At 44.6% G+C, this 24,937-nt stretch overlaps 1 protein-coding gene across 4 annotated transcripts in view; it reads left to right on the forward strand.

The window, feature by feature from the left end:
* The window catches only part of rab28 (RAB28, member RAS oncogene family), a 195,483-nt gene that overhangs the window by 129,282 nt on the left and 41,264 nt on the right, over positions 1-24,937 (forward strand). For all 4 annotated transcript variants that reach the window (XR_010975609.1, XM_068037988.1, XM_068037993.1 and 1 more), the window contains exon 5: positions 16,917-17,020. Coding sequence is in view for 3 of the 4 variants with exons in the window: in XM_068037988.1 (XP_067894089.1) it covers positions 16,917-17,020 (104 nt within the window). In the remaining variant the exon portion in view is untranslated. The remainder of the gene's footprint in view (positions 1-16,916; positions 17,021-24,937) is intronic.

Consider the following 24,937-nt stretch of genomic DNA (forward strand, 5'->3'; position numbering starts at 1 on the left):
TTGCTGTATTTTCAGTTACTGCCTGTCTGCTGTCTGTGTCACAAAACTCTAGTTTCTTCAGAGATGAGCAGGCAGTCACATGGTTCTTTCAATTCCCCCTTTGTTTCTAATGAGGTTTTTCTGCAATCTTCTAATGAAATTCAAGGTTCTACATGCCCTAGGAGGTCCATTCACACTTGCAGGGCATTGGCTCTTTCAAAGTCAGTGGGTGGGAATGGCCATGACGACTGTGCTAAGAAAGCCATTCTAGGTAATTCAATTATTTAGAGCAAGCTGGGCTTCTTGTTAGACTTTTTGTCTCCAGTTCAATCTCCTGGTGTTTCAAATGTAAATTGCAGTGGCCATCTTGACTGCTAGTATTTTCTAAAAGTTAACTTGTAGGATTTTTGTTCCATTAAATGTCTAAGCTAAGTTTCCAACTGATGAAATTAATATGCCCCATTTGGCAGAAGAATATTTTCCTGACGGAAGGCAGACATTGACTACTTGTGCAAGCAAAAACAATGCCAGGTACTCGCCAAACAGGGAGAAATGTGTTTTAAATCGAACTGTGTTTTGATGGCATTCGGTTAGCTATTCACTTTATCTACAAATTATTTGCCCCCGTGTCCGTGGCTGAGTTAATACTTTTGTCAGATGTCCATGGTGCAACATGTTAGTGCCTATCCTTGGTCTTGAAAGACACTAGATAAATGCAATTCTTATTAATTTATTGGGTAATGAGTTTCAAAGAACATTGCATCTTATTTTTCAAAATTTTTTATTGGGTTGAGTCATTGTTGCATGGGGTATTCTATAATGAGATGGATCTATGAGCTTATGAACTAGGAGCAGGAGTAGGCCATTGGGCCCCTTGAGCCTGCTCTGCCATTCTCCAAGATCATGGCTGATCTGTTTATAGACTTAACTCCACTTTCCTGCCTACCCCCGATACCCTTTGGCTCCCTTGTTTGTCCAGAAACTGTCTACCTCTGCCTTAAAAACATTCAATGAAACTGCCTCCACCACTCTTCAGGGATGTGAGTTCCACAGACTCACGACCCTCAGAGAAAAGTTTCTCCTCATCTCTGTCTTAAATGGGAGATCCCTTATTTTTAAACTGTGCCCCCTAGTCTCTCCCACAAGGGGAAACATCCTTTCAACATCTACCGTGTCAGGTCCCCTCAGAAGCTTATGTTTCAATAAGATCACCTCTCGTCCTTCTAAACTCCAATGAATACAGACCCAAGCTGTCCAACCTTTCCTCATAAGATAACCCTCTCGTCCCAGGAATCAGTCGAGTGAACCTTCTCTGAACTGCTTCCAATGCAATTAAATGCTTTCTTAAGTAAGGAGGCCAAACTGTACACAATACTCTAGATGTGGTCTTACTAATGCCCTGTGCAACTGTAGCAAAACATCTCTACTTTTACATTCCATTCCCCTTACAATAAACAACATTGCATTTGTCGTCTTAATCACTTGCTGTATCCGCATACAAACTTTTTGTGTTACGTGTCATCAGACACCCAGATCCCTCTGCATCAGAGTTCTGCAAACTCTCCCCATTTAAGTAACACGTTGCTTTTTGATTTTTTTTTTTCTGGCCAAAGTGGACAAGTTCACACTTTCCAACATTATACTCCATCTGTCAAATCTTTGCCTAAAGTATCTAAATGAAAGCGACATTATTTGCCTGATTAATGTTAGGCATGCGATTTTATTAGTGTACGATTTTAGGAAACAGTTTGTTTCCAGGAGAGCATGCGCCCTTTCACTAAAATCTGCCATATATCTACAAAACTATCAAAGTCAGGAAAATGGTTATAATCAATAAGGGCGATATAGAGAGTCAAGTAGTCGATTACAACCCCATATAAACCTTGGGGACTGACTTATGAGAGTGGGATGCTGATATGAACAGGTTATGTTTAGAGATGAAAAGAAATGAGCGTACTCATTATGTGCTGTGTCACTGCCCCTGGTTTAGCCCCCTGAGCACCTGCACCATCAGCATCCACAGAGAATCGGGTCCTTTTTTCCATCAGTTGCAGAATGATTTCAGAAAGCACGGTAGCCGCAGTCTGATTCCATTTACCTCTTTCTTCTTCTGTCCGCCTCCGAACTGAACGCACAGCAGGAGGAGAAGCCAGGAACCGACGGTTACCTGGGGCAGTGGTGGCAACCTCTGAGCAGACACCATTCCAATAAGCTTGCCTGGTATTGCATGTTTTGCAGCTCCAGATTTCTGTTGGGATCCAAGGGCTAGTTGGGCAAAAGTTATTTGGAATCCTTTTTAACTAGTTTTGAAGTTGGTTGGATCTCAAATTCGTTCAATGCCATACGGGATGCTCTCCCATCAGCAAGGGAATGGGTGACTGCCAGGCAGCCTGAGAGCCAGGCAGGTAGTACAGGAGTCCCCTGAGTCGATCTCGCTTGCTAACCGGTTTTTCATTTTGGATACCGGTGAGGGCGAGGGTTCCTCAGAGGACTGCAGCAAGAGCGAAGTCCGAGGAATAGACGGGCGTTTCTGCGGCCATAGACGTGTCACCAGGATGGTATGTTACCTCCCCGGTCAAGGATGTCACAGAGCGGCTGCAGGGCGCTCTTCTGGGGGAGTGCGAACAGCCAGAGGTCGTGGTCCACATTGGTACCAATGGCATAGGTAAGAAGAGGAATGAGATCCTGAAAGCGGAGTTTAAGGAATTAGCAAAGAAATTAAAAAGCAGGACCTCAAAGCAGTAATTTCAGGATTACTCCCAGTGTCAAGTGCCAGTGAGCATAGGAATAGGAGGATTAAGTGATTTAACATGTGGCTGGAGAATTGGTGCAGGAGGGAGGGCATCAGATTTCTGAGACATTGGGATCTGTTCTAGGGTAGGTAGGACCTGTACAAGATGGATGGGTTGCACCTTAGCAGGGCCGGGACTAACATCCTCGCAGGGAGATTTGCTAGTGCTGTTGGGGAGGGTTTAATCTAAATTGTCAGGGGGTTGGGAACCTAAGAGGGAGCTCAGATTGGAGGAAAGCAAAACTGGTATTAGGAAGTAGAGAAGTAGTAAGCGAAATTGGAAGGCAGATGTGATGTAGGCAAACATCAAATAGCATTGGAATGAGGAATAAAGTTAAGACTGAATGCATGCGGCATTTGCAACTAGGTACATGATGTGAAGGTACAAATAGAGGTAAATGGGTATGATTTAATTACCATTATGGAAACATGATTACAGGGTGACCTGGACTGGGAACTGAATATTCAGGAATATTCATCATTTCGAGGGATAGGTGGAGAGGAAAAGGAGGTGGGGTAGTGCTGTTAAAAAGGGACAAGATTCATACATTAGTGAGAGAGGATCTTAGATCAAAGGATCAGGATATAGAATCAGTTTGGGTGGAGCTAAGGAACAGCAAGGGACAGCAAACATTGGTGGAAGTTGTTTATAGGACACCAAACTGTAGTGGTAATATTGGGCACGGTTTAAATCAGGAAATTAGAGCTGCATATAGCATGGGCAATACAGTAATAACTTCAATTTGCATATAGATTGGGCAAACCTAATTAGCACTAATGCTGTGGAGGATGAATTCCTGGAGTGTACGCGAGATGGGTTTCTAGAGCAGTACGTTGAAGAACCAACTAGGGATCAAGCTATTTTAGATTTAGTATTATGCAATGAGAAAGGGCTAATTAATAACCTGGCTGTAAAGGAGTCATTAGGAAATGGTCACCACAATATGTTTTACATTAAGTTTGAAAGAGATGTCGTTTATTCTGAAACTAGGGTCTTAAATCTGAACAAAGGAAACTGAGGGTATGAGGGGCAAGTTGGCTATAGGGGATTGGGAACATACATTAAAAGATTTGACAGTAGACAGGCAATGACTAGTATTTAAAGAAGTATTACATGGTTTACAACATATATACATTCCACTAAGACACAAAAAGACAACAGTAAAGGTGAATCAACCGTGGCTAACAAAAGAAATTAAGCGTTGCATTAGGTCAAAGAAAGTGGCTTATAATGTTGCCAGAAAAAGTGGTAAGCCGGAGGATTGGGAGCAATTTAGAGTCCAACAAAGGAGGACCAAGAAACTGATAAAGAAAGGGAAAGGCGATTATGAATCTAAGCCAGGAAGAAACATAAAGGCGAACTGTAAAAGCTTCTTTAGCAATGCGAAAAGTACACAATTAGCAAGGGCGGATGTGGGTCCATTGCAGGCAGAGACAGAAGAATTTGTGGTGGAGAATGTGGAATTGATGGAGAGACTAAACAATTACTTTGTGTCTGTCTTCATGGAGGAAGACACAGAAAATCTCCCAGAAATACTCGGGAACCAAGGGACTTGTAAAAATGAGGATCTGAAAGTAATTAGTATCAATAAAGAGGTAATACTCAAAAAATTAATTGGATTGAAGTTTGATAACTCCCCTGGACCAGATGAGCTACATCCCAGAGCATTGAAAGAGGTGGCTATAGAGATGGTGGTTGCATTAGTGGTTATCTTGCAAAATTCTGTGGATTTTGGAAGGGTTCCTACAGACTGGAAAGTAGCAAATGTAGCCTCGCTATTTAGGTAGGGAGCGAGAGAGAAAACGGAGAATTAATAACCTTGGAAAATAATGATATGATTGGGCAGAGTCAGCATGGATTTATGAAAGGGAAATCATGTTTGACATAACTGGAGTTTTTTGAGGATGTTACTTGTATCATAGATAAAGGAGAGCCAATGGATGTGGTGTATTTGGATTTTCAGAAGGCTTTTGATAAGATCCCACATAGGTTAGTAAACAAAATTAGAGCACATAGGATTGAGAGTAATATACTGCAATGGATTGAGAATTGGTTAACAGACTGAAAGCAGAGAGTAGAAATAAATGGGTCATTCTCAGGATGGCAGGTTGTTACTAGTGGAGTACCGCAAGAATCAATGCTTGGACCACAGATGTTCCTCTTGGCATTTCTTCATGGATGAAGATTTTGGGAAGGTTGCTGTCATTGGTTGCAGGCCCGCTGGTGGCTAATCAGGCCTATTCATGACTGGCAGATTCTCCCACAGCGGGTACAAATGAAGGTGTAGTTGCTGCTGGGGGCAATTGGATCTATAATAAAAGCAAAATACTGCAGCTGCTGGAAATCTGAAATAAAAACAAGAAATGCTGGAAATACTCAGGTCTGGCAGCATCTGTGAAGAGAGAAGCAGAGTTAATGTTTGTTTCAAGTCAGTGACCCTTCATCAGAACTATCCTTCTCTTTCATGCTAGTTCTTTGCTCAGTTTTAAAGGTGTCTGTAGCCCTCCTGATGTGGCATCTCCAGGCATCACGATCTATGGCCTGGTCGATGTGGCACACAGAGGGACTTCTTCAGGGAGTCCTTGAAACGTTCATGGGACCCCTCTTCCTTTTCCCCATGGTCAGCTCTATATACAACACGATCTTGGGCAGGCGACTGTCGTCCATCTGGGCAAGCTGACCCGCCCAACGCAGGTGGCTTTGTAGGAGGATGGCCTTGATGCTGGTGATGTTGGCTGTTTCCAGGACTTCAATGTTTGAGATGCGGTCTTGCCAGCGGATCGTGAGGATGCTGCGGAGGCAGCGCTGATGAAAGCGCTCTAGAAGGCATACATGATGGCAGTAGAGGACCCATGACTCGGTGCTGTACAGAAAGGTGGTGAGGACTATGGCTTTGTACACTTTGAGTTTGGTCTGTGCTCTGAGGCTGTGGCTGCTCCACACTTGCTTGTAGAGTCTGCTGAATGTACTGTTTGCTTTTGAGAGCCTATTTTCCACTTCCTTGTCTATAGTGGCATCAAACGATTTGACGCTCCCCAAATACGTAGAAAACATAGAAAATAGGAGCAGGAGTAGTCCACTCGGCCCTTCAAGCCTGCTCCGCCATTCATTAGGATCATGGCTGATCATCCAACTCAGTAGCCTGTTCCTACTTTCGTCCCATAGCCTTTGATCCCTTTAGACCCAAGAGCTATATCTAACTCCTTGAAAACATAATGTTTTGGCCTCAACTGCTTTGTGGTAGCGAATTCCACATGCTCACCACCCTCTGGGTGAAGCAATTTCTCTTCATCTCAGTCCTGAAAAGTTTACCCCGTATCCTTGGACTATGGCCACTGGTTCTGGACTCCCCCACCATCGGGGACATCCTTCCTGCATCTACCCTGTCAAGTCCTGATAGAATTTTATAGGTTTCTATGAGATCCCCCCTCACTCTTCTGAACTCCAGCGAACATAATCCTAACCGACTCAATCTCTCCTCATACGTCAGTCCCGCCATCCCAGGAATCAGTCTGGTAAACCTTCGCTGCACTCCCTCTACAGCAAGAACATCCTTCCTCCAATAAGGAGACCAAAACTGCACACAATATTCCAAGTGTGGCCTCACCAATGCCCTGTATAATTGCAGCAAGACATCCCTGCGCCTGTACTCTAATCCTCTCGCTATGAAGGCCAACATACCGTTTGTCTTTTTTACCACCTGTTGCACCTGCATGCTTACCTTCAGCGACTGGTGTACGAGAACACCCAGGTCTCGCTGCATATTCCCACTGTTTATAGCCCTTCAGATAATCTGCCTTCCTGTTTTTGCTACCAAAGTGAATAACCTCACTTTTATCCACATTATACAGCATCTGCCATGCATTAGCCGACTCACTCAACTTGTCCAAATCACCCTGCAGCCTCTCTCCATCCTCCTCACAACTCGCCCTCCTACCCAGTTTTGTGTCATCTGCAAATTTGGAGATATTACGCTTAGTTCCCTCGTCTAAATCATTAATGTATATTGTGAATAGCTGGGGTCCTAGCACCGATCCCTGCAGTATCTCACTAGTCACTTGTCTTTGTCAGCTGGGTTAGCCTTCAGGGTTGGAGCATAAACACAGATGAGGGTTGCATGCTGCTGGTCTTGGAGGGGCAGGTGCTGGGACATGATGCATTCAGACTGGCCGATTGGCAGACTTGAAAGTTTAATGGCGATAGTCTTCTTCACCATGAAGCCAACATTGAAGAGGCGTTGTTCACCTTGAGGTCTACCTGACCAATAGAGGGTGTAGCCAGTGTTGTGTTCTGTTAGGCTGCCTTGCTCTGAGAAGCGGACCTCACTCAGGGCCACTGTATCATTGTCTAGTCTGGATAGCTTGTGGGCCACCAGGGCTGTCGTTGGAGGCGGCTGTTGTCACCAAATTTGGGCATTGTTCTCATGTTCCAGCTGGTGAGTTTCAGAATTTTTCTTCTTTTCGCACCTTTTGAAGCCAGGTCAGGAGCTCGCGTTTCCTTCTCTGTCGTAATTTGACTGCATTAAGAGATGCCTGTTGGCTGCGGCAAGCCAACTGGGTTGTAGGGAGACGAGCATTTGTTTAGGCCACCTTTTCAAGGCCCCTCTCCAATTTCGGAGCAACCACTTCAAAAAGGCTACTTGGTCGCTCAGGGTACTACTGGGTGATGATGTCGTCCCTACGTCATCATCAAAACGAACAATATCCTGAATCGCCTGCATGCAGGATTAGAACTGCGGCTGCCAGTGCCATCTTGCACCTGCTATTTTCGCCCTTTCCCGTTGCGATAGGACTTACTTGTCGAGTTATAGTTGAGGTGGATGGATTTCCTTCCTGCCTGCTCAGTGGTGCTTTAAGGTGGAGTATAGTTTACCCTTTAAGCCTGGAGCTCATCTGTCATGGCCCAGTGAACGGGGACAGCGGCAGCGAGGTCTCCAAGCCGTGGGTTTGGAGTTTCCCTCTCCTAGGTGGGTTGACACCTAAGGCTGGAAGGGACCCTCCTTCCCTTGCTGTTTATCCATATCTGGTATACCAACAATCGTAGTCCATGCAATATAGTATGGTACGCCTTTGGTCCAGAAAATGATGGTCACTTGAGCTGCTTGGAATCCTTCTGCCCTGACCGTTACCTTTATCAAGAAAGATATTTGCCCAGGTGGTGTCATGTTCATCATTTCTCCCCTCACTTCGTTTTGCCCTTATAGCTGAGATGGTGTACCGGGGTGTGGCGCTTGGAGCCAGCAGTGAGAGCTGGGTGTAGATGAGGACCAGTGATTCCAGTCCATCCTACAAATTGGATGCAGCTGACTGAAAATACAAGGGTACTATCTCTATCTGAACACCCCATATACCCCAAAGCTGTTTACAGTTTAAATAAATGACTTGGATTTGGGGGCTAGTTGTAATATTTCCAAATTTGCTGATGACAGAAAACTAGGTGGGAATGTAAGTTGTGAGGAGGATGCAAGGAGGATTCAAGGGGATTTGAACAGGCTAAGTGAATGGGCAAGAACATGGCAGATGGAATATAATGTGAATAAGTGTGAAGTGATCCACTTTGGTAGAAAAAACAGAAAGGCAGAGTATTTTTTAAATTGAGAGATGTTGGGAAGTGTTAATGTCCAAAGAGACCTGGGTGTCTTTCACTGAAAGCTAGTATGCAGGTGCAGCAAGCAATTAAGAAGGCAAATGGTATGTTGGCCTTCATTGCAAGGGGATTTGAGTACCGGGGTAAAGATTTATTGCTTCAATTGTATAAAGCCATTGGTGAGACCACACCTGGAGTATTGTGTACATTTTTGGTCTCCTTATCTAAGGGAGGATATACTTGCTATAGAAGGAGTGCAACAGAGGTTCACCAGATTAATCCATGGGATGGTGGGATTGTCTTATGAGGAGAGATTGCAGAAATTGGGCCTGTATTGTCTAGAGTTTCGAAGAATGAGAGATGACCTCATTGAAACTTACAAAATTCTTACAGGGCGTGACAGGGTGGATGTGGATAGGATGTTTCCTCTGGCTGGTGGGCCTAGAACAAGGGGACGCAGTCTCAGAATAAGGGGCAGGACATTTAAGACTGAGATGAGGAGGAAATTCTTTCCTCAGAGGGTGGTGAATCTGTGGAATTCTCTACCCCAGAGGGCTGTGGAAGCTCAATTGTTGAGCATGTTCAAGACAGAAATCGAGAGATTTCTGAATAATAATGACATCAAGGGATATGGAGATAGTGGGGAAAAATGGCGTATAGGTAAATGATCAGCCATGATCTGGTTGAATGGCGGAGCAGGCTCGGCTGGCCGAATGGCCTACTCCTGCTCCTATTTCCTATTATCCTATGAATCCTCTTGTTCCACCACCATTAAAGGATGTGCTGTGGTATTTGCGGAGGATGTTGCATCACGTGCCAGAACCACTTGCTCTTTCTCCAACTGTGGGGCAGGACCGTGTATCACATGTTTCTATTCATGTGTAGCTGCTTTACCTACACGTGTGTAGGGGCATGCAATTTCCCATAGCAGAGGGATGACCCTGCTTGCTACTAGTAGAGAAAATTGTGCCAGCCTGCATATTGTGAGGACCATTAATCCCTGTGAAATTTGAACTGTAGGGACTAGGAGGTCAATCATGGCATTTGTGAAATTGTGGACTACTGGCTAGAATGTAAAAATTCAGAACCATGATCAACAGGTGTCTGGAAGTGTCGAGCCTCAGCCAAATTTCATCTGCCAGAGAGGGGTATAGGTTTTCTGTGTGGTACAGTTAGTATAAGACCTGGAATTGCATCTGTCTCCACATTTCACTCCATTCTCCTCCAGTATTTGGACCAAATTTTTATTCCTAGGCTCTCTCAAACTGTCTGCAAAATGGTAATAGATTGTTTCCACTGATCAGTCAGATGGTAATTGGAAGGCGCAAATTTAAGATCACAAGAAAATAAAGGGAAGTTTAGGAAAAGTGTCGGAGGGTGCTAGAATGTGGAATTCTCTGTTGAAGCAGAATCCATAAATTTTATTAAAAGGGTTGCTTGGAATAAAAAGTGGAATTTTGAAGGATATACGGGGAGTAAGCAGGAGGGTGGAATTAACCTAGGCTGTTTGTGGAGGAAAAGTCTCTGCAAACTTGATGGCTGAATGGCCTGTTTGTATGCTGCGACATTCTGAGATTATATAAGGGATTTGGAGGTAGTGGATATTGATTGAAATTATTAAATATTCCTTCGAACATGATGGCTTCTGCCCTAATGGGGCTGTGGAGGATACTCATAGTGGTGCTCTGCTTGCTCCTGTTTATGGATGGTTTGCTCAGGTTTAATAGTAGATAGAGTTTGGGTATTTAGACATTGTTGGAGTAGCATAGTGTTTATTATGCAAAGATGCTTTATCCTTCTACAGGAGATTACTAACAAGGATCAATTCTCAATGTAGCCTAAGAGCAATCCATTTGTCATACTACTAAGCAGGCTCCATAAACAAACTGCTAATGAATCTGAAACCATTTTGAGTTCTCTGTAAACATGAAAATTCTGACACTCATTGCATCTGTCTCTGGCCAGCTTCAAAATGAAGCAATGCTGAAAGCAGTGATTGAGCAAAATATATTATTAAATAAATTTATTGCTTGTAGGCCTGGAAGTATACAGATTCATACAGTACTTAATCTGCTTTCGTCTGGCGTGATTCTCTAGAGAATAAAATGTTGCTGGAAAAAATGTGCATTTCATGTAATTGAATCCAATTCCAAGTTTTGCCAGTCATTTAATGTATATTGAAAAAGAAATAAGCAGCCCTTTTGACTACTGTTGCATTACAAAGCTATGAATTATGTGTATATATTGCTTAACCATTAGCAATTTTGAAATGTCTGTCAGAACAGTACTCCCATCTAGTAAAAGCTGCTGTATTTGCATGTATGAAATTGTTCCTGGCCTACCACGGAAACAAAGCTTCATAGTGCTTTGTGATGGATTTGGTCTATTTCATTTTCTTGTTTAGTGCAGTAATGTTTGAAATTCAGACTGCTTTTCAACTTTAATATTTATGCATTATTTAGTAATTCACATTTAAAGGGGCCATTTTTGTTTGAAACTTGTAGATGTATATCTTCTACTGTTGGTTATGCAGTTCTCTTATTTAGCCAGTAGTGTTTGACATAACTCAAAGCAGATGATGTCGCATGTTTGATTGCGCTCTGTCAATACTTTATTGCAGTAACGATCACAGTCTATTCCTGTTAGATTCAAGTTATTAAATATGTTCTACGCTACTCCAGTTTTTTGCATGGGACATGGACAGTAGGCTGTGATGAAGCCTGACCTGATTTGAACCTTTCACATTCTAATTAATCAAATTAAGTAAACAATTCACTGAAGTGTCTGAAGAACTAAAATGTATTTGTGGAACCTACTGGATTTCCAGTGTTTCAAAATGCTGCCAGTAACATATAATTAATGATAAATCTGCAATTCACAAATTGTACCTAGCAAGTGTCACATATTAAGAATGCCAATCAGCTTTTCTCCTATATGCTGAAGGAGCCAGACTCGACCTCTCTCACAATACACAACCAAAGGGTGGCGCAGTGGTTATCACCGCAGCCTCACAGCTCCAGCGACCCTGGTTCAATTCTGGGTACTGCCTGTGTGGAGTTTGCAAGTTCTCCCTGTGTCTGTGTGGGTTTTCGCCGGGTGCTCCGGTTTTCTCCCACAGCAGGTTGATGGGTAAATTGGCCATTATAAATTGCCCCGAGTATAGATAGGTGGGAAGGGGAATATAGGGATAGGTGGGGATGTGGTAGGAATATGGGATTAGTGTAGGATTAGTATAAATGGGTGGTTGATGGTTAGCACAGACTCGGTGGGCCGAAGGGCCTGTTTCAGTGCTGTATCTCTAAATAAATAAACTCTATGCTGTCAGACTGCTTGTCTGATAACAGGTTATGGTTGAGTTTTGGCTTCCTCCAGCTGTACTTTCAAAAGACTAAAGACATTTTTTCAGCCCGTAGTATAACTCTGCTTCTTTGACACTGACTGCACTCCCTCCGATGCTTATTCAGGCTGAACCAGACCATATGAGACTGTAGCATTCTGTTTGATTCAGCACTAAGCTTCAAAGCCCACATGCTGTCCTCCATCAAAGCTGCTTATTTTCCCCATTGTAACATATTCCATTTCCATTTCTACCTCTGACATTGAAGCCTTTATCCACCCTTTTATCATCTCCAGATTTGATTATTTTAATTCCCATTTCCTGGCTTCCCATTCATAAACTACAGCTTGTGCAAAGCTCAGCTGTCCATGTCCTGTCCATTCACCCCAGCTTATTGACTTAGATTTGGCTTCTTGTCTCCAGGGTCAGCTCCTCCATCACCCCGACACCTCGTCCCCTTCCCACAGCACCTTCCCATGCAACGCAAGAGGTGCAATACCATCCCTTATATCTTCTCTCTCCTCACCATCCAAGCCCCAAACACTCCTTCCAGGTGAAGCAGCAAGTTACTTGTACTTCTTTCAATTTAGTATATTGTATTCGCTGCACACAGTGTGCTTCCCTCTATATTGGGGGAGACCAAACACAGATTGGGTGACCGCTTTGCGGAACACCTCTGATCGGTCTGCAAGCATGACCCCAAGCTTCCGGTTTCTTACCATCTTAATTCACCACCCTGCTCTCATGCCCACATTTCTGTCCTCTGCTTGCTACAGTGTTCCAGTGAAGCTCAACACAAGCTCGAGGAACAGCACCTCATCTTCTGATTATGCACTCTACAGCCTTCTGGACTCAATATTGAGTTCAATAATTTCAGGCCATAAGCCCCGACCTTTCCCATTTTCCCCCTTTCCCATTTTCCCCCTTTCCCTCCAGTGCTCACAATGCTGAGGAAAGTGGCATCCAAGTTTGCAAGGGACTGAGAAGTGAGGCAAACGTTCATGTAAAGTGAACAGTAATGTGAAGGGAAGTATTTTTAGGCCATTTCTGAATTGTTTTTAATCTTTCCCCCCCCGCCCCCACCCCAGTTGGAACTTAGGCCCTCATGCGTCTTTACACCAATTGTTTTTTTTAAAAATGCTCTGATTCATTATTGGTACTAATCTGTTTTCCAAAGGGAATATCCCTATCTGAAGAACAAGAGTAGGACCAATGAAAGGCTAACTTGAAACTAATTGAACACGTGTTTTTAACATTTCGTTGATGGTTCCTTTTGTAAATATTTCTATGGTTATGTGGTTTTAAAAATGTAATTATAGTTTATGGTGTAGATATAAATTACACAAATGTAATACAGAACTCGAAGAACAAATTTTACCAAGGAAAAATGCAACACAAAAACAATCTCATATTACAAGCTGTTTGCACTAGGAAAATGACAGAAGGGACATAACAGCAACATAGGCTGGAATTTTATGTGGTGGCGGTGGCCCTGCCCACTGGCTAAAAGGTCGGGGGTGGGTCTGCAAGCCATGCAGCAATTTTACATGGCCCAAGCCCTTAATTGCCTCAGGCAGGACAGCTACCCCTCTGAGGCTGGAAGTCCCACCTCCAGGAGCTGCCAGCCAATCAGAGGGCCGGTAGCTCTTCAGTCCCAGCAGTGTCACCAGGAGCGGTGGCCACTGCTGAGACTGCACCCAGTGAGAGGAGAAACATGGATGTCACCCTCAGCACAAGTAAGTGGAGATCTGACCTCGCCGGGGACAATAGGCTGGGCCCTGGTGGGGGGAGTGGGGGTTGATGGAGTGGGCGAGGGGTAGGTGTTCCAGTGGGGGCAGCTTGTGCCCCCAGCTCGCAAAGCGGCCACCAGGTATTACCAGTGATGGTGGGAGGAGGCCCTTGAGTGGCACCCAATTGGCCATGTAAGGGCCTCAATTGGCCTGGGATAGGCGGGCCATTCGCCACCTCCCCTGCCACTGGAAAAATAGCTGTGGGGGCAGGTAGGCAATGGGAACAGCACCACGGCCTCCCACGATTTTATGATTTCCCCCCCCCCCCCCCCCCAGCCTCCAGCCCGCACTCGCGGGGGGGGGGCGGCGTGGGAGGGGAGGAGGTGTTGGGTGGGTGGGTGGGTGACGGGGAGCGTAAGGTGTAAAATTCCAGACGTAGATTGCAAATCAGCTTAAACATGGAACAGGATGGGTAAGATTTTGCTGGAGCAGGGCGTCTCGTGGCATGCCACATTAGTTAGATTTCTTCGTGTACATCTAGGTTTTTAAATTTTTTCACCATGAAGTTGCTGGAAGTGTGGCTGGCAATGGCAAAGAAAGGGCAGCAGGGCATCTGGGACCTTGGTTAACAGAACTAACAGTGTATCTCCTTAATCAACGAGATTAAATGACTGAGAAATAAACAAAGACAGCGAAAAAGGGTGAAATAGAGAGAATGGGCTGAATTTTGTGGCGCTGGCGGTACCCTGCCTTGGCCTTTCCAAGCCTCCTCACGCAATCTTGCGTTGTTCCAGCACTTAAGCGGCCGGTGCCAGGATCCCAGTCCCTTCAAAGATGGGAATCCCGCCTACAAGAGCTGTCAGCCAATCACAGGGCCAACCGCTCAGCAGTAGCAGCAGCGCCACCAGGAGCGGTGGCCACTGCCGATACTGTAGAGGCCTTGGACCCAGGACCAGCACTGGAGACCCAGACCTCAGGGAAGTGAGGCGGAGTCGCCGGGGCCAGTTCAGAAGGCCCTGGCAAGAGGGAGTGAGAGGGTTGGCATGTAGTGCAAGGGGACGGGGTTCCAGGGAGATATGGTTTTTCCCAGTGGGGATCCTTCGTCAGCCACAGATTGCCCTTGGAGGAGGGTTCCGCCCCCCCCTCCACTCCCCCAATCCACAGGGAGGGCACCTCAGATTACTGGGCGACCTCCCATATGGCAGAGGTACCCTTGCTATGGTTAAATCCCAGTAGTTGGGGAAAGAGGCCCTTAAGTGGTGTTACTAGACCATTTAAGGGTCTCGGCCTTTGGGCGGGAAGACTGTCATCGGTCTGTCCCGCATTTTGACAAAATCGCATGGTGACGGGGAGGCAACAGGCCCTTTGCTCCCTCCCCACCCCCAACCCAACCTCAACGGGCCCATAAAATCCAACCTAATGAACTCAATGCCAAATCAGGCTCCAAAAGAAATAAAAAGGGAAAGAAGGGTTGAATTTTGAGACAGAAAGGAAAAGTAAGAAAATATATTTAAAATTTGTCATCTTAAAAATCTCCTCAAGCAAGTTACAATCTTCCTTGATTCCTGTAGGAATGAGACTCCACACTTATAATTGTTAACTTTCTGGGAGATTGATTGGCAATCACTAACAATTGTCATGTTGTTAATGTGGTACTTACCTTGTTAATTACGAGACACATGAGGTGCCTCACTACACTTGCCATTACAGCTTATATTTACAAAGTACATTTACATTCCATGTCAAACATTCTCTGGCGTGTACAGCCTGAGGGTTTTTACACGGGTTCCAGCCGCTTTGCATACTATGACAGGAGGGCCTTCCACAGTGGCCTTTCCCTATTGAGTCTTTATGGCAGCCGCCCCAAGCTTTAGTGCATCCCTCTGCACATAGCCCTGGACCTTGAAATGTGCCAGTCTGCAACACTCGGTTGTTGACAGCTCTTTGCACTGGAAAACCTCAGTGAAAGACGCACTTTGGTTTAATGGACACTTAATGTGCAAATACAACTTCATGAAAATCACAGGAGGTTACAATGCCAATTTCACACAAATCAGCTAACAACATGTGATGATTTCCAATTCCTGGGCTCAAGTTTCTGGCCATGCAAGCACAGTTTTTTTCCAGCAAAAGCTGGCCCATTGATATCTTTAAGAGTAACATGCATCAATATAGGTCATAGTTTTAAACCAAAAATGAGCAATCATCATTCCTAATGAATGGCATTTGGTAAGTCCATGTTAGTGCTTTAAGAAAAGGAGGGTAGGAAGAACATTGGCATTTTTAAAGAGAAACACCAGTGATTATGTCTTTCTTTCCCAACATAATGAGGGGGTGTTTTGAATAAAAAGTACTTCCCTTATTCATTCCTTTCAACTTAAATTTTATAATCAATACAGAAGACCAATGGATCCTCCTGGATGCTAAAATGAGGCCATTAGGTGATTTAGGGGTAGGCTTGAAGATGGGGTAGACTTTTTGCTTTGGGTGTATTTGGTGATCCAGGTGCAAGTTGCAGCCAAAGTTGCACTAGTTTTGTGAAGTTTATTTTCCTCTCAAGTTTCCTGTCAAACTCATTTGCATATATTGCATAGCGAATCTGCCATGAATCAGCATAATGGGGCAGTGTTTTAAAATGTTTTCTTCAAAATGTTCCTTTAAAAAAAATCCTTGATATATTTAAGAGTGGTAATTTGGTGCAGTTTGATTAATAGCTGAAAATGGGCTTATCACAAAAAAATCAAAATTTTTAATAGCATCCAGTTCGCCACCTGTGAGGAACCTGATTTTAAATATCTGAAGATGACTCAAAAAACTTAACAGCCATTTACTAGTTATATTGGTGTACAGTAGTTAGCTTCTTAGTAAATTTTTTAAAAGCTTTTAAAATATGCCTAATAATGCCCATGCTCCCAAAAGAACCAGCCTAATTTTAAGAGTCTTCCCCAAAGGCCCACAAATTAACACAAATTCACAGTGGTGATTAATTCAGTTTGGGAGCATCTCCAGTTTTGTGGGCAAGGCCAGCTTCTAACTTTGTTTTTTAAATCAGCGCAAAAGATAGTAGAAATTCAAATTGCACTGAATGTAAATTGCATTTAAATTCTACAATCTTTTCTGCTGGTTTGGCTGATTCTGTGCGAATTGCACTGAAAAGAAAACAGCGAAACCTAGTGGAAACTCGAGGCCAGGATATTTAAAATGCAGGTCTTTTCATCCTTGGCTAGGAGAACTGATGCAATAGGTTTGCATTGTTTTAATCATCAGGTCATGTACAAATGATGCAATAACATTTTGATGCTGATAATTGCGTCAGCGTGAATTATGTTTTCACATAGTGCTGAATGGCGAACAGAAGAAAATTCCTATTTTCTGTGTAGGTTTGAGTAGTTATACATTTTGATTTAGCTTCTTGAATGAAACAGGATGTATTGTTAAATCTTAAAATAAGTCCCTGAATGCCTACAGAATTGTCTATTTTATTCCCTATAGTTGACTTGGAACACATGCGAACTGTGAAGACAGACAAGCATCAGCGGTTTTGCCAGGAAAACAACATCAGTGGTCATTTTGTCTCTGCCAAAACTGGAGACTCAGTGAGTTTGAACCGCCTCATAGACATATTCAAAGCATTTTGAAACAGCTTACTTACGTTAGAATAATAGAAGTGGACAAATGGTAAAAATATCAGATTGCTATTGAAGCCAGATATGCACAGAATCAGTAACATGGCAGGTACTGCCACCTGATTGATGTATGAATTATTTTACTTGTTTACAATCCCATTTAAAAAAAAAAGGTATATTTGTCTCCTACTAAAGGGCGGAGGTTACTAACTTCAGTCAATAATACTATATCTGCACGTATAAGACTTAAGTGCAAGGATGTTTTGGACTGATGCTATAACACATACAAATCAGCACAAATGAAGGCGGATGGATGTCTGTGATAAATTACTGATTAACATTTGCTGCAGTAGAAGCTGAATGGACAAAGGCCTCAATTACCATATTCTTAATTTTTATAATTATTCAGCTGTGACATCATAACTAATGAAAAACACATCATTTCAATACTGACCAATTTCTAAATAGTTATGTATCTTGTATAAGTTGTTCCTTTTAGACAGTACGCCTGCAATTAGCTCACTTCCGTATGAAACAACTCTCTTTTTAAAAAAAAATCTCAATTCCAACTATATATTTTTAATTATCCTGAAGTCCTAATCTCCTATGTTAGCATACTTATTGCCCAGGTTGTACTCTCTAGCAATATAGGAGAGGTGACCAAAAGCTTGGTTGAAGAGGTGGGTTTGAAGGAGAGCCTTAAAGGAGGAAAGGTAGGTGGTGAGATTCGGGGAGGGAATCCCCAGAGCATGTAGGCTACGTTCAGAAGGCACAGCCGCTAGTGCTGGGGCAAAGTGGGGAGGGGGAGATGCACAAGGCCAGAGTCAGAGAAATTAAGAATTTTCGTGAGGTGTGGGTGGTAAAGAGGTCATTGTAGGGCTGGAGGAGGGTACAGCAATAGTACATAGTATACTGCATGGATGCAGTTATGTCTGAATCTGACTAGTCCTCCATGATATACAATACGCAGTTGTCACCAAATGCATCAAAACCTAGAATTTGCTGTTGGTGTAGTAAAAGATTTTGGAAGTAACTAAGAGTGCTGATTTACTCATTGTACTGTTTTCAATCTTAGAGCTAAAACATGGGCTATATTTCCCTTTCAAGGGGATAGTCAGTAAAATGGGAGCAGCACTTAATAAGCTGTGAACTGCAATTAAGAGGCAGTTGAGCAGATAAAGTAGCACTGGGAAGGCAAAGCCAAATATTTACTTGGTAAAATTGGAAGTTATGAAGTGACAAATGCCAGTTTTGCAGACCATGCATTGCAAAGTCCTGCTATGAAACTCTAGATGAGATGGCATACCATTTATGGGATTGAAGGCCTATCCACCCCTTCACCATCTCCCAGAGTATGCCATACATAGGTATAGGGGAGGTAGTGGCATTGTCACTGGACAAGTAACCCAGAGACCCAGGGGTATTTCTCTAGGGACATGGGTTGAATCCCAACACAGCAGAAGGTGGAGTTTGAATTCAATTAATAAACCTGGAATTTAAAAGCTCGTCTAATGATGAAACCATTGTTAATTTGTTGTAAAAACCCATCTGGTTCCCTAATGTCTTTTAGGGAAGGAAATCAGGAAATCTGGTGTCCTTAGCTGGTCTGGCCTACATGTGACTCCAGACTCACAGCAATGTGGTTGACTCTTACATACCCTCTGAAATGGCCTAGCAAGCCACTCAGTTGTATCTAACCGCTACGAAGTTAATAAAAAAGAATGAAACCGGATGGACCACCCGGCATCGACCTAAGCACCGGAAATGGCAATGGCAAACGCAGCTCTGTTGACACTACAGAGTCCTCCTTACTAACACCTGGGGGCTTGTGCCAAAGTTGGGAGAGCTATCCCACAGACTAGTCAAGCAATAGCCTGACATAGTCATACTCTCGGAATCATACCTGACAATGTTCCAGACGCTGCCATCACCATCCCTGGGTATGTCCTGTCCCACCGGCAGGAACAGGCGCAACAGTGGTATACAGTCGGGAGGGAGTTGCACTGCGAGACCTCAACATTGACTCCGGACCCCATCAGATCTCATGACATCAGGTCAAACATGGGCAAGGAAACCTCCTGCTGATTACCACCTACCGCCCATCCTAAGCTGATGAGTCAGTACTCCTCCACGTTGAACACCACTTGGAGGAAGCACTGAGGGTGGCAAGGGCACAGAATGTACTCTGGGTGGGGGACTTCAATGTCCGTCATCAAGAGTGGCTCAGTAGCACCACTACTGACCGAGCTGGCCGAGTCTGAAAGGACATAGCTGCTAGACTGGATATGCGGCTGGTGGCAAGGGAACCAACAAGAGGGAAAAACGTACTTGACCTCGTCCTCACCAATCTGTCTGTCGCAGATGCATGACAGTATTGGTAGGAGTGACCACCGCACAGTCCTTGTGGAGACGAAGTCCCGCCTTCATATTGAGGATACCCTCCATCGTGTTGTGTGGCACTACCACTGTGCTAAATGGGATAGATTTCTAAAAGCTCGAGCAATGCAAAACTGGACATCCATGAGGCACTGTGTGCCATCAGCAGCAGCAGCAGAATTGTACTCAACCACAATCTATAACCTCATGGCCCAGCCTATCCCCCACTCATCAATTACCATCAAGCCAGGAGACCAATCCTGGTTCAATGAGAGTGCAGGAGGGCATGCCAGGAGAGGCACCAGGCATACCTCAAAATGAGGTGTCAACCTGGTGAAGCTACAACACAGGACTACTTGTGTGCCAAACTGCATAAGGAGCATGAGATAGCTAAGCGATCCCATAACCAACGGATCAGATCTAAGCTCTGCAGTCCTGCTACATTCAGCCATGAATGGTGATGGACCATTAAACAACTAACTGGAGGAGGAGGCTCCACAAATATCCCCATCCTCAATGATGGGGGAGCCCAGCACATCAGTGTGAATGAGAAGGCTGAAACATTTGCAACAATCTTCAGCCAGAAGTGCCGAGTTGACGATCTATCTCGGCCTTCTCCTGAAGTCCCCAGCATCACAGTTGCCAGATTTCAGCCAATTCGATTCACTCTGCATGATATCAAGAAACAACTGAAGACACTGGATACTGCAAAGGCTATGGGCCCTGACAATATTACCGAAGACCTGTGCCCCAGAACTTACCGCGCCCCTAGCCAAGCTGTTCCAGTACAGCTATAACACTGGCATCTACCCGGCAATGTGGAAAATTGCCCAGGTATGTCCTGTACACAAAAAGTAGCACAAGTCTAACCTGGCCAATTACTGCCCCATCAGTCTACTCTCAATCATCAGTAAAGTGATGGAAGGTGTCATCAACAGTGCCATCAAGTGCCACTTGCTTAGCAATAACCTGCTCAGTTTTGGTTCCGCCAGAGCCACTCAGCTCCTGACCTCATTACAGCCTTTGTTCAAACATGAACAAAAGAGCTGAACTCGAGGTGAGGGGAGAGTGACTGCCCTTGACATCAAGGCAGCATTTGACTGAGTATTGCATGAAGGAGCCCTAGCAAAACTGGAGTCAATGGGAATCGGGGAAAACTCTCCGCTGGTTGGAGTCATACCTAACGCAAAGGAAGATGGTTGTGGTTGTTGGAGGTTAATCATCTGAGCTCCAAAACATCACTGCAGGAGTTCCTCAGGGTAGTGTCCTAGGGCCAACCATCTTCAGCTGCTTCATCAATGGCCTTCCTTCAATCATAAGGTCAGAAGTGGGGATATTCACTGATGATTGCACAATGTTCAGCACCATTTGCGATTCCTCAGCTACTGAAGCAGTCCATGTAGAAATGTCGCAAGACTTGGGCAATATCCAGGCTTGGGCTGATGTGTGGCGCGAATGTTATTTGCCACTTAGGTGCCAGGCAATGACCATCTCCAACAAGAGAGAATCTAACCATCTCCCCTTGACATTCAATGGCATACCGTCGCTGAATTCCCCACTATCAACATCCTAGGGGCTACCATTGATGAAAAACTGAACTGGAGTAGCCATATAAATACCATTGCTATAAGAGCAAGTCAGAGGCTAGGAATCCTGCAGCGAGTAACTCGCCTCCTGACTCCCCAACGTCTGTCCGCCATCTGCAAGGCACAAGTCAGGAATGTGATGGAATGCTGTACACTTGCCTGGATGGGGGGCAGCTCAAGAAGCTCAACACCATCCAGGATAAAGCAGCCCGCCTGATTGGCATCCCATCCGCAAACGTTCACTCCCTCCACCACCGACGCACAGTGGCAGCAGTGTGTACCATCTACAAGATGCACTGCAGCAATGCACCAAGGCTCCTTAGACAGCACCTTCCAAACCCGCACCCTCTACCAACTGGAAGGACAAGGGCAGCAAATGCATGGGAGCACAACCACTTGCAAGTTCCCCTCCAAGTCTCACAACATCCTGACTTGAAGCTATATCGCTGTTCCTTCACTGTCGCTGGGTCAAAATCCTGGAACTCCCTTTCTAACAGCACTGTGGCTATACCTACCTCTTATGGACTGAAGCGATTCAATAAGGCAGCTCACCACCACCTTCTCAAGGGCAATTAGGGATGGGCAATAAATGCTGGCCTAGCCAGTGACGCCCACATCCCATGAATGAATAAAGAAAATACATTGAAGGAGTTGGTAGAATGCACATTGGACTCCTGCACCCACACTCCTAGGGCCACCAGAGTCATAGCAGTCAGTCATCATTCTTCTTCTGCAAGGGAATTATTTAGAAACAGCAACATTTTGTATTAATATCATGCCTTTAATGTAATAAAACATTCCAAGATGTTTCACAGAGGCATTATAAAACAAAATATGCTGAGCCACGTAAGGAAATATTAGGACAGACCAAAAGCTTGGTCAAAGAACTAGGTTTTAAGGAGTGCCTTTGAAAGAGGAAAGTGAGATAGAGGGGTGGAGAGGATTAGGGAGAGAATTCCAGAGTTTAGGGCCTAGGCAGCTAAAGAGAGGGCCACCAGTGGTGGAGCGATTAAAAACTGGGATTCTCAAGGGCCCGGAATTAGAGGAGCACAGATATCCCAGAGGGTTGAAGGGCTGGAGAAGATTACAGAGATATGGAGGGGTCAGGCCTTGGAGGGATTTGAAGACCAGAATGAGAATTTTAAAATTGGTGCATTGCTGAACCATGAGATAGTGTAGGTCAGTGAGAACAGGGGTGATGGGTGAACAGGATTTGGTGCAAGTTAGGACTTGGGCAGCAGAGTTTTGGATGACCTGAAGTTTACAGAGGGTAAAATATGGGAGGCCAGCTAGGCTGCATTAGAATAGTCAAGGATGGAGGTAACAAAGGCATGGATGAGGGTCTCAGTAGCAGAAGAACTGAGGTGGAATGGAGTCGAGTGATTTTTACAGAGGTGGAAATGGGCATTCTTGGCAACGGCGCAAATATGTGGTTGAAAGTTCATCTCAGGGTCAAATATGACAGAGGTTGTGAATACTCTGGTTCACCCTCAGACAGTTATCAGGAAGAGGGATGCAGTCAGTGCCAAGGGAACAGTGTTCGTGACAGGGACTGAAGACAATGGTTTCAGTTTTCCCAATATTTAATTGGAAGAAGTTTCTGCTCATCCAGTACTGGATGTCAGACAAGCAGTCTGATAATTTAGGGACAGTGGAGGGGTTGAGGGAAGTGGTGGTGAGGTAGAGGCTGGATACAGTCAGTGTACATGTGGAAATTGATATTGTATTTTCAGATGATAGCAGCAGCAGCATGTAGGTGAGAAGTAGGATTGGGCTGAGGATAGATCCTTGGGAACATCAGAGGTAAATGTGCAGGCATGGGAAGAGAACCCATTGGTGGTGATTCTCTGGCTACGTTTAGATAGATAAAAATGGAACCAGGCGAGTGCACTCCCACCCAGCTGGACAACGGTGGAGAGGCGTTGGAGGAGGATGGTGTGATCAACTGTGTCAAAGGTTGCAGACAGGTTGAGAAGGACGAGGAGAGATAGTTTGCCTATGTCACATTTATATAGGATGTCATTTGTGACTTTGATAAGAATCATTTTGATACTGTGTCAGGGGCAGAAACCTGAGTGGAGGGATTCAAATATGGAGGTATGGGAAAGATGAGCACGAATTTGGGAGGCGACAACACATCTGGGAATTTGGAGAGGAAAAGAAAGTTGGAGATGGAGTGGTACTTTGCAAAGACGGAGGGATCAAGGATTAACTTTTTTTTTGAGGATGATGGTGATGACGTCTGCTTTGAAGGAGCGAGGGACAGAACCTGAGGAGTAGGAACAGTTAACAATGGCAGCTGACAAGGAAGCCGAGAAGGGAAGTTGGGTAGTCAGTAGTTTAGTAGGAATAGAGTTGAGAGAGCAGGAGGTGGGTCTCGTGGACAAGGTGATCTCTGAGAGGGCATGAGTGGAGATGGGAGAGAAACTAGCAAAAGATAAAAGTTCAGGGCTCGGACAGGAGGGAGCCTTGGAGGAAGTTTGGCCTGGTGGGCTATGGAAAGGGAAGGAAGTGGCAGAGGCAGCTGATCGGATGGTCTCGATCTAGGTGCCTGTCATGAAGACCCCCCACCTGCCAAGCATGAGGCATATTAATTTTGTCATATGAACATTAATTTTAAACTGTTGCTGGAGTGAAGAAATTACTTGTTTAAAAAGAGATCACCAGACACTTGGCAGGAGGACATTTGCATACTAAGAGACAGTGCTTGGAGAGACAAAAGAACTGCTCACTGATTCAATTCAGAGATCGGGCTGGGCAGTGGTGATCCACATCTTGTCAGGATAAGAGTCAGCACTACACCCCACTCCACCGAGAGCTTTGGAATCCACACACGCAGGAGTGGTTAAGCTAGCTGGTCACATGACTAACTGGCTGATCCAGGCTTTTTAAACTAGACACAGGACAGTTTGAATTCAGACTGCAGATTGTATCTGAACCTGGAACAAGAGAGCCTGTCTCCTCGCTAGCTCTCTCTCGCTTTCACACAGGCCTCTGGACCCACTGAAGACACGTAAACCTCAAGATAGAGAAGACTCCGACATTGAAACAAGTTAAAACGTGCACTGGGCCCCAACGAACAGCGAGACTTACCGGCAACCAAAGACTCCACATTGAATTCAAAGGACCATAAATATCTACCAGATATTGCCTCAAACCTCTCCCCTTTATTCTTTCTACTTTTTCTGTCTCTATCTGCATGTGTGTTTATCAAGTATGCATGCTAGCGAGGTTGCTTCGCATGTTCGTAGTCGTTAACTGAATTAGAGTTTAAGATTAATAAACTTCCACCTTTCTTGTTTAAATCTGTGGAAACCTGTCTGATTTCTTTGCCTTACAATTGGAAAGCAGTGAACAAGGATTCACTGAGGGGGAGCTAAAAACATGGTGTTTTTAAAATTAAACCCTGCTATGGTTAGACCAGGCAAAGGCTGAGAGGGAACCCCTAGACCCCTATCTCACCTGGTCATAACAGTGCTGAAAAAAACCATGAACTCCTTGCACTTGTTGGAGGTGAGGGTGGAGGAAATGGGGGAGAAGGGTTTAAGAAGGTGGCTTGCAGTAGAGAAAAGAAGCCAGAGGATACCTTTGCATTCCGGGATGATCCTGGAATAGTAAGCAGTTTTCGTAGACGAGCAGGACCTGATAGTGCTTTATGTGGTCCAGCCAAATCTGACTGTGAATGGCTAAACCAGTTGTCCACCATATCCATTCAAGTCTGTGTCCCTTGAACTTAAGGCAGCAGAGATGAGGGCCAGGCTGAGAGAGTGTAATGGTTTTAATAGGGACAAGTGTATTGACGGTGGAGGTGAGGGTGTGGTTGAGCAGACCGGTAGCTGCAGAAATGTTCTGCATGGAAGGCCAAAGACTAGATGGTTGGGAACTTGAAAATGCAGTTGTAAGGGAATTGGGGAAACATTTTTTT

Source organism: Heterodontus francisci, chromosome 1 (assembly GCF_036365525.1).
Source record: "Heterodontus francisci isolate sHetFra1 chromosome 1, sHetFra1.hap1, whole genome shotgun sequence".
Classification (NCBI taxonomy): Eukaryota; Metazoa; Chordata; class Chondrichthyes; order Heterodontiformes; family Heterodontidae; genus Heterodontus; species Heterodontus francisci.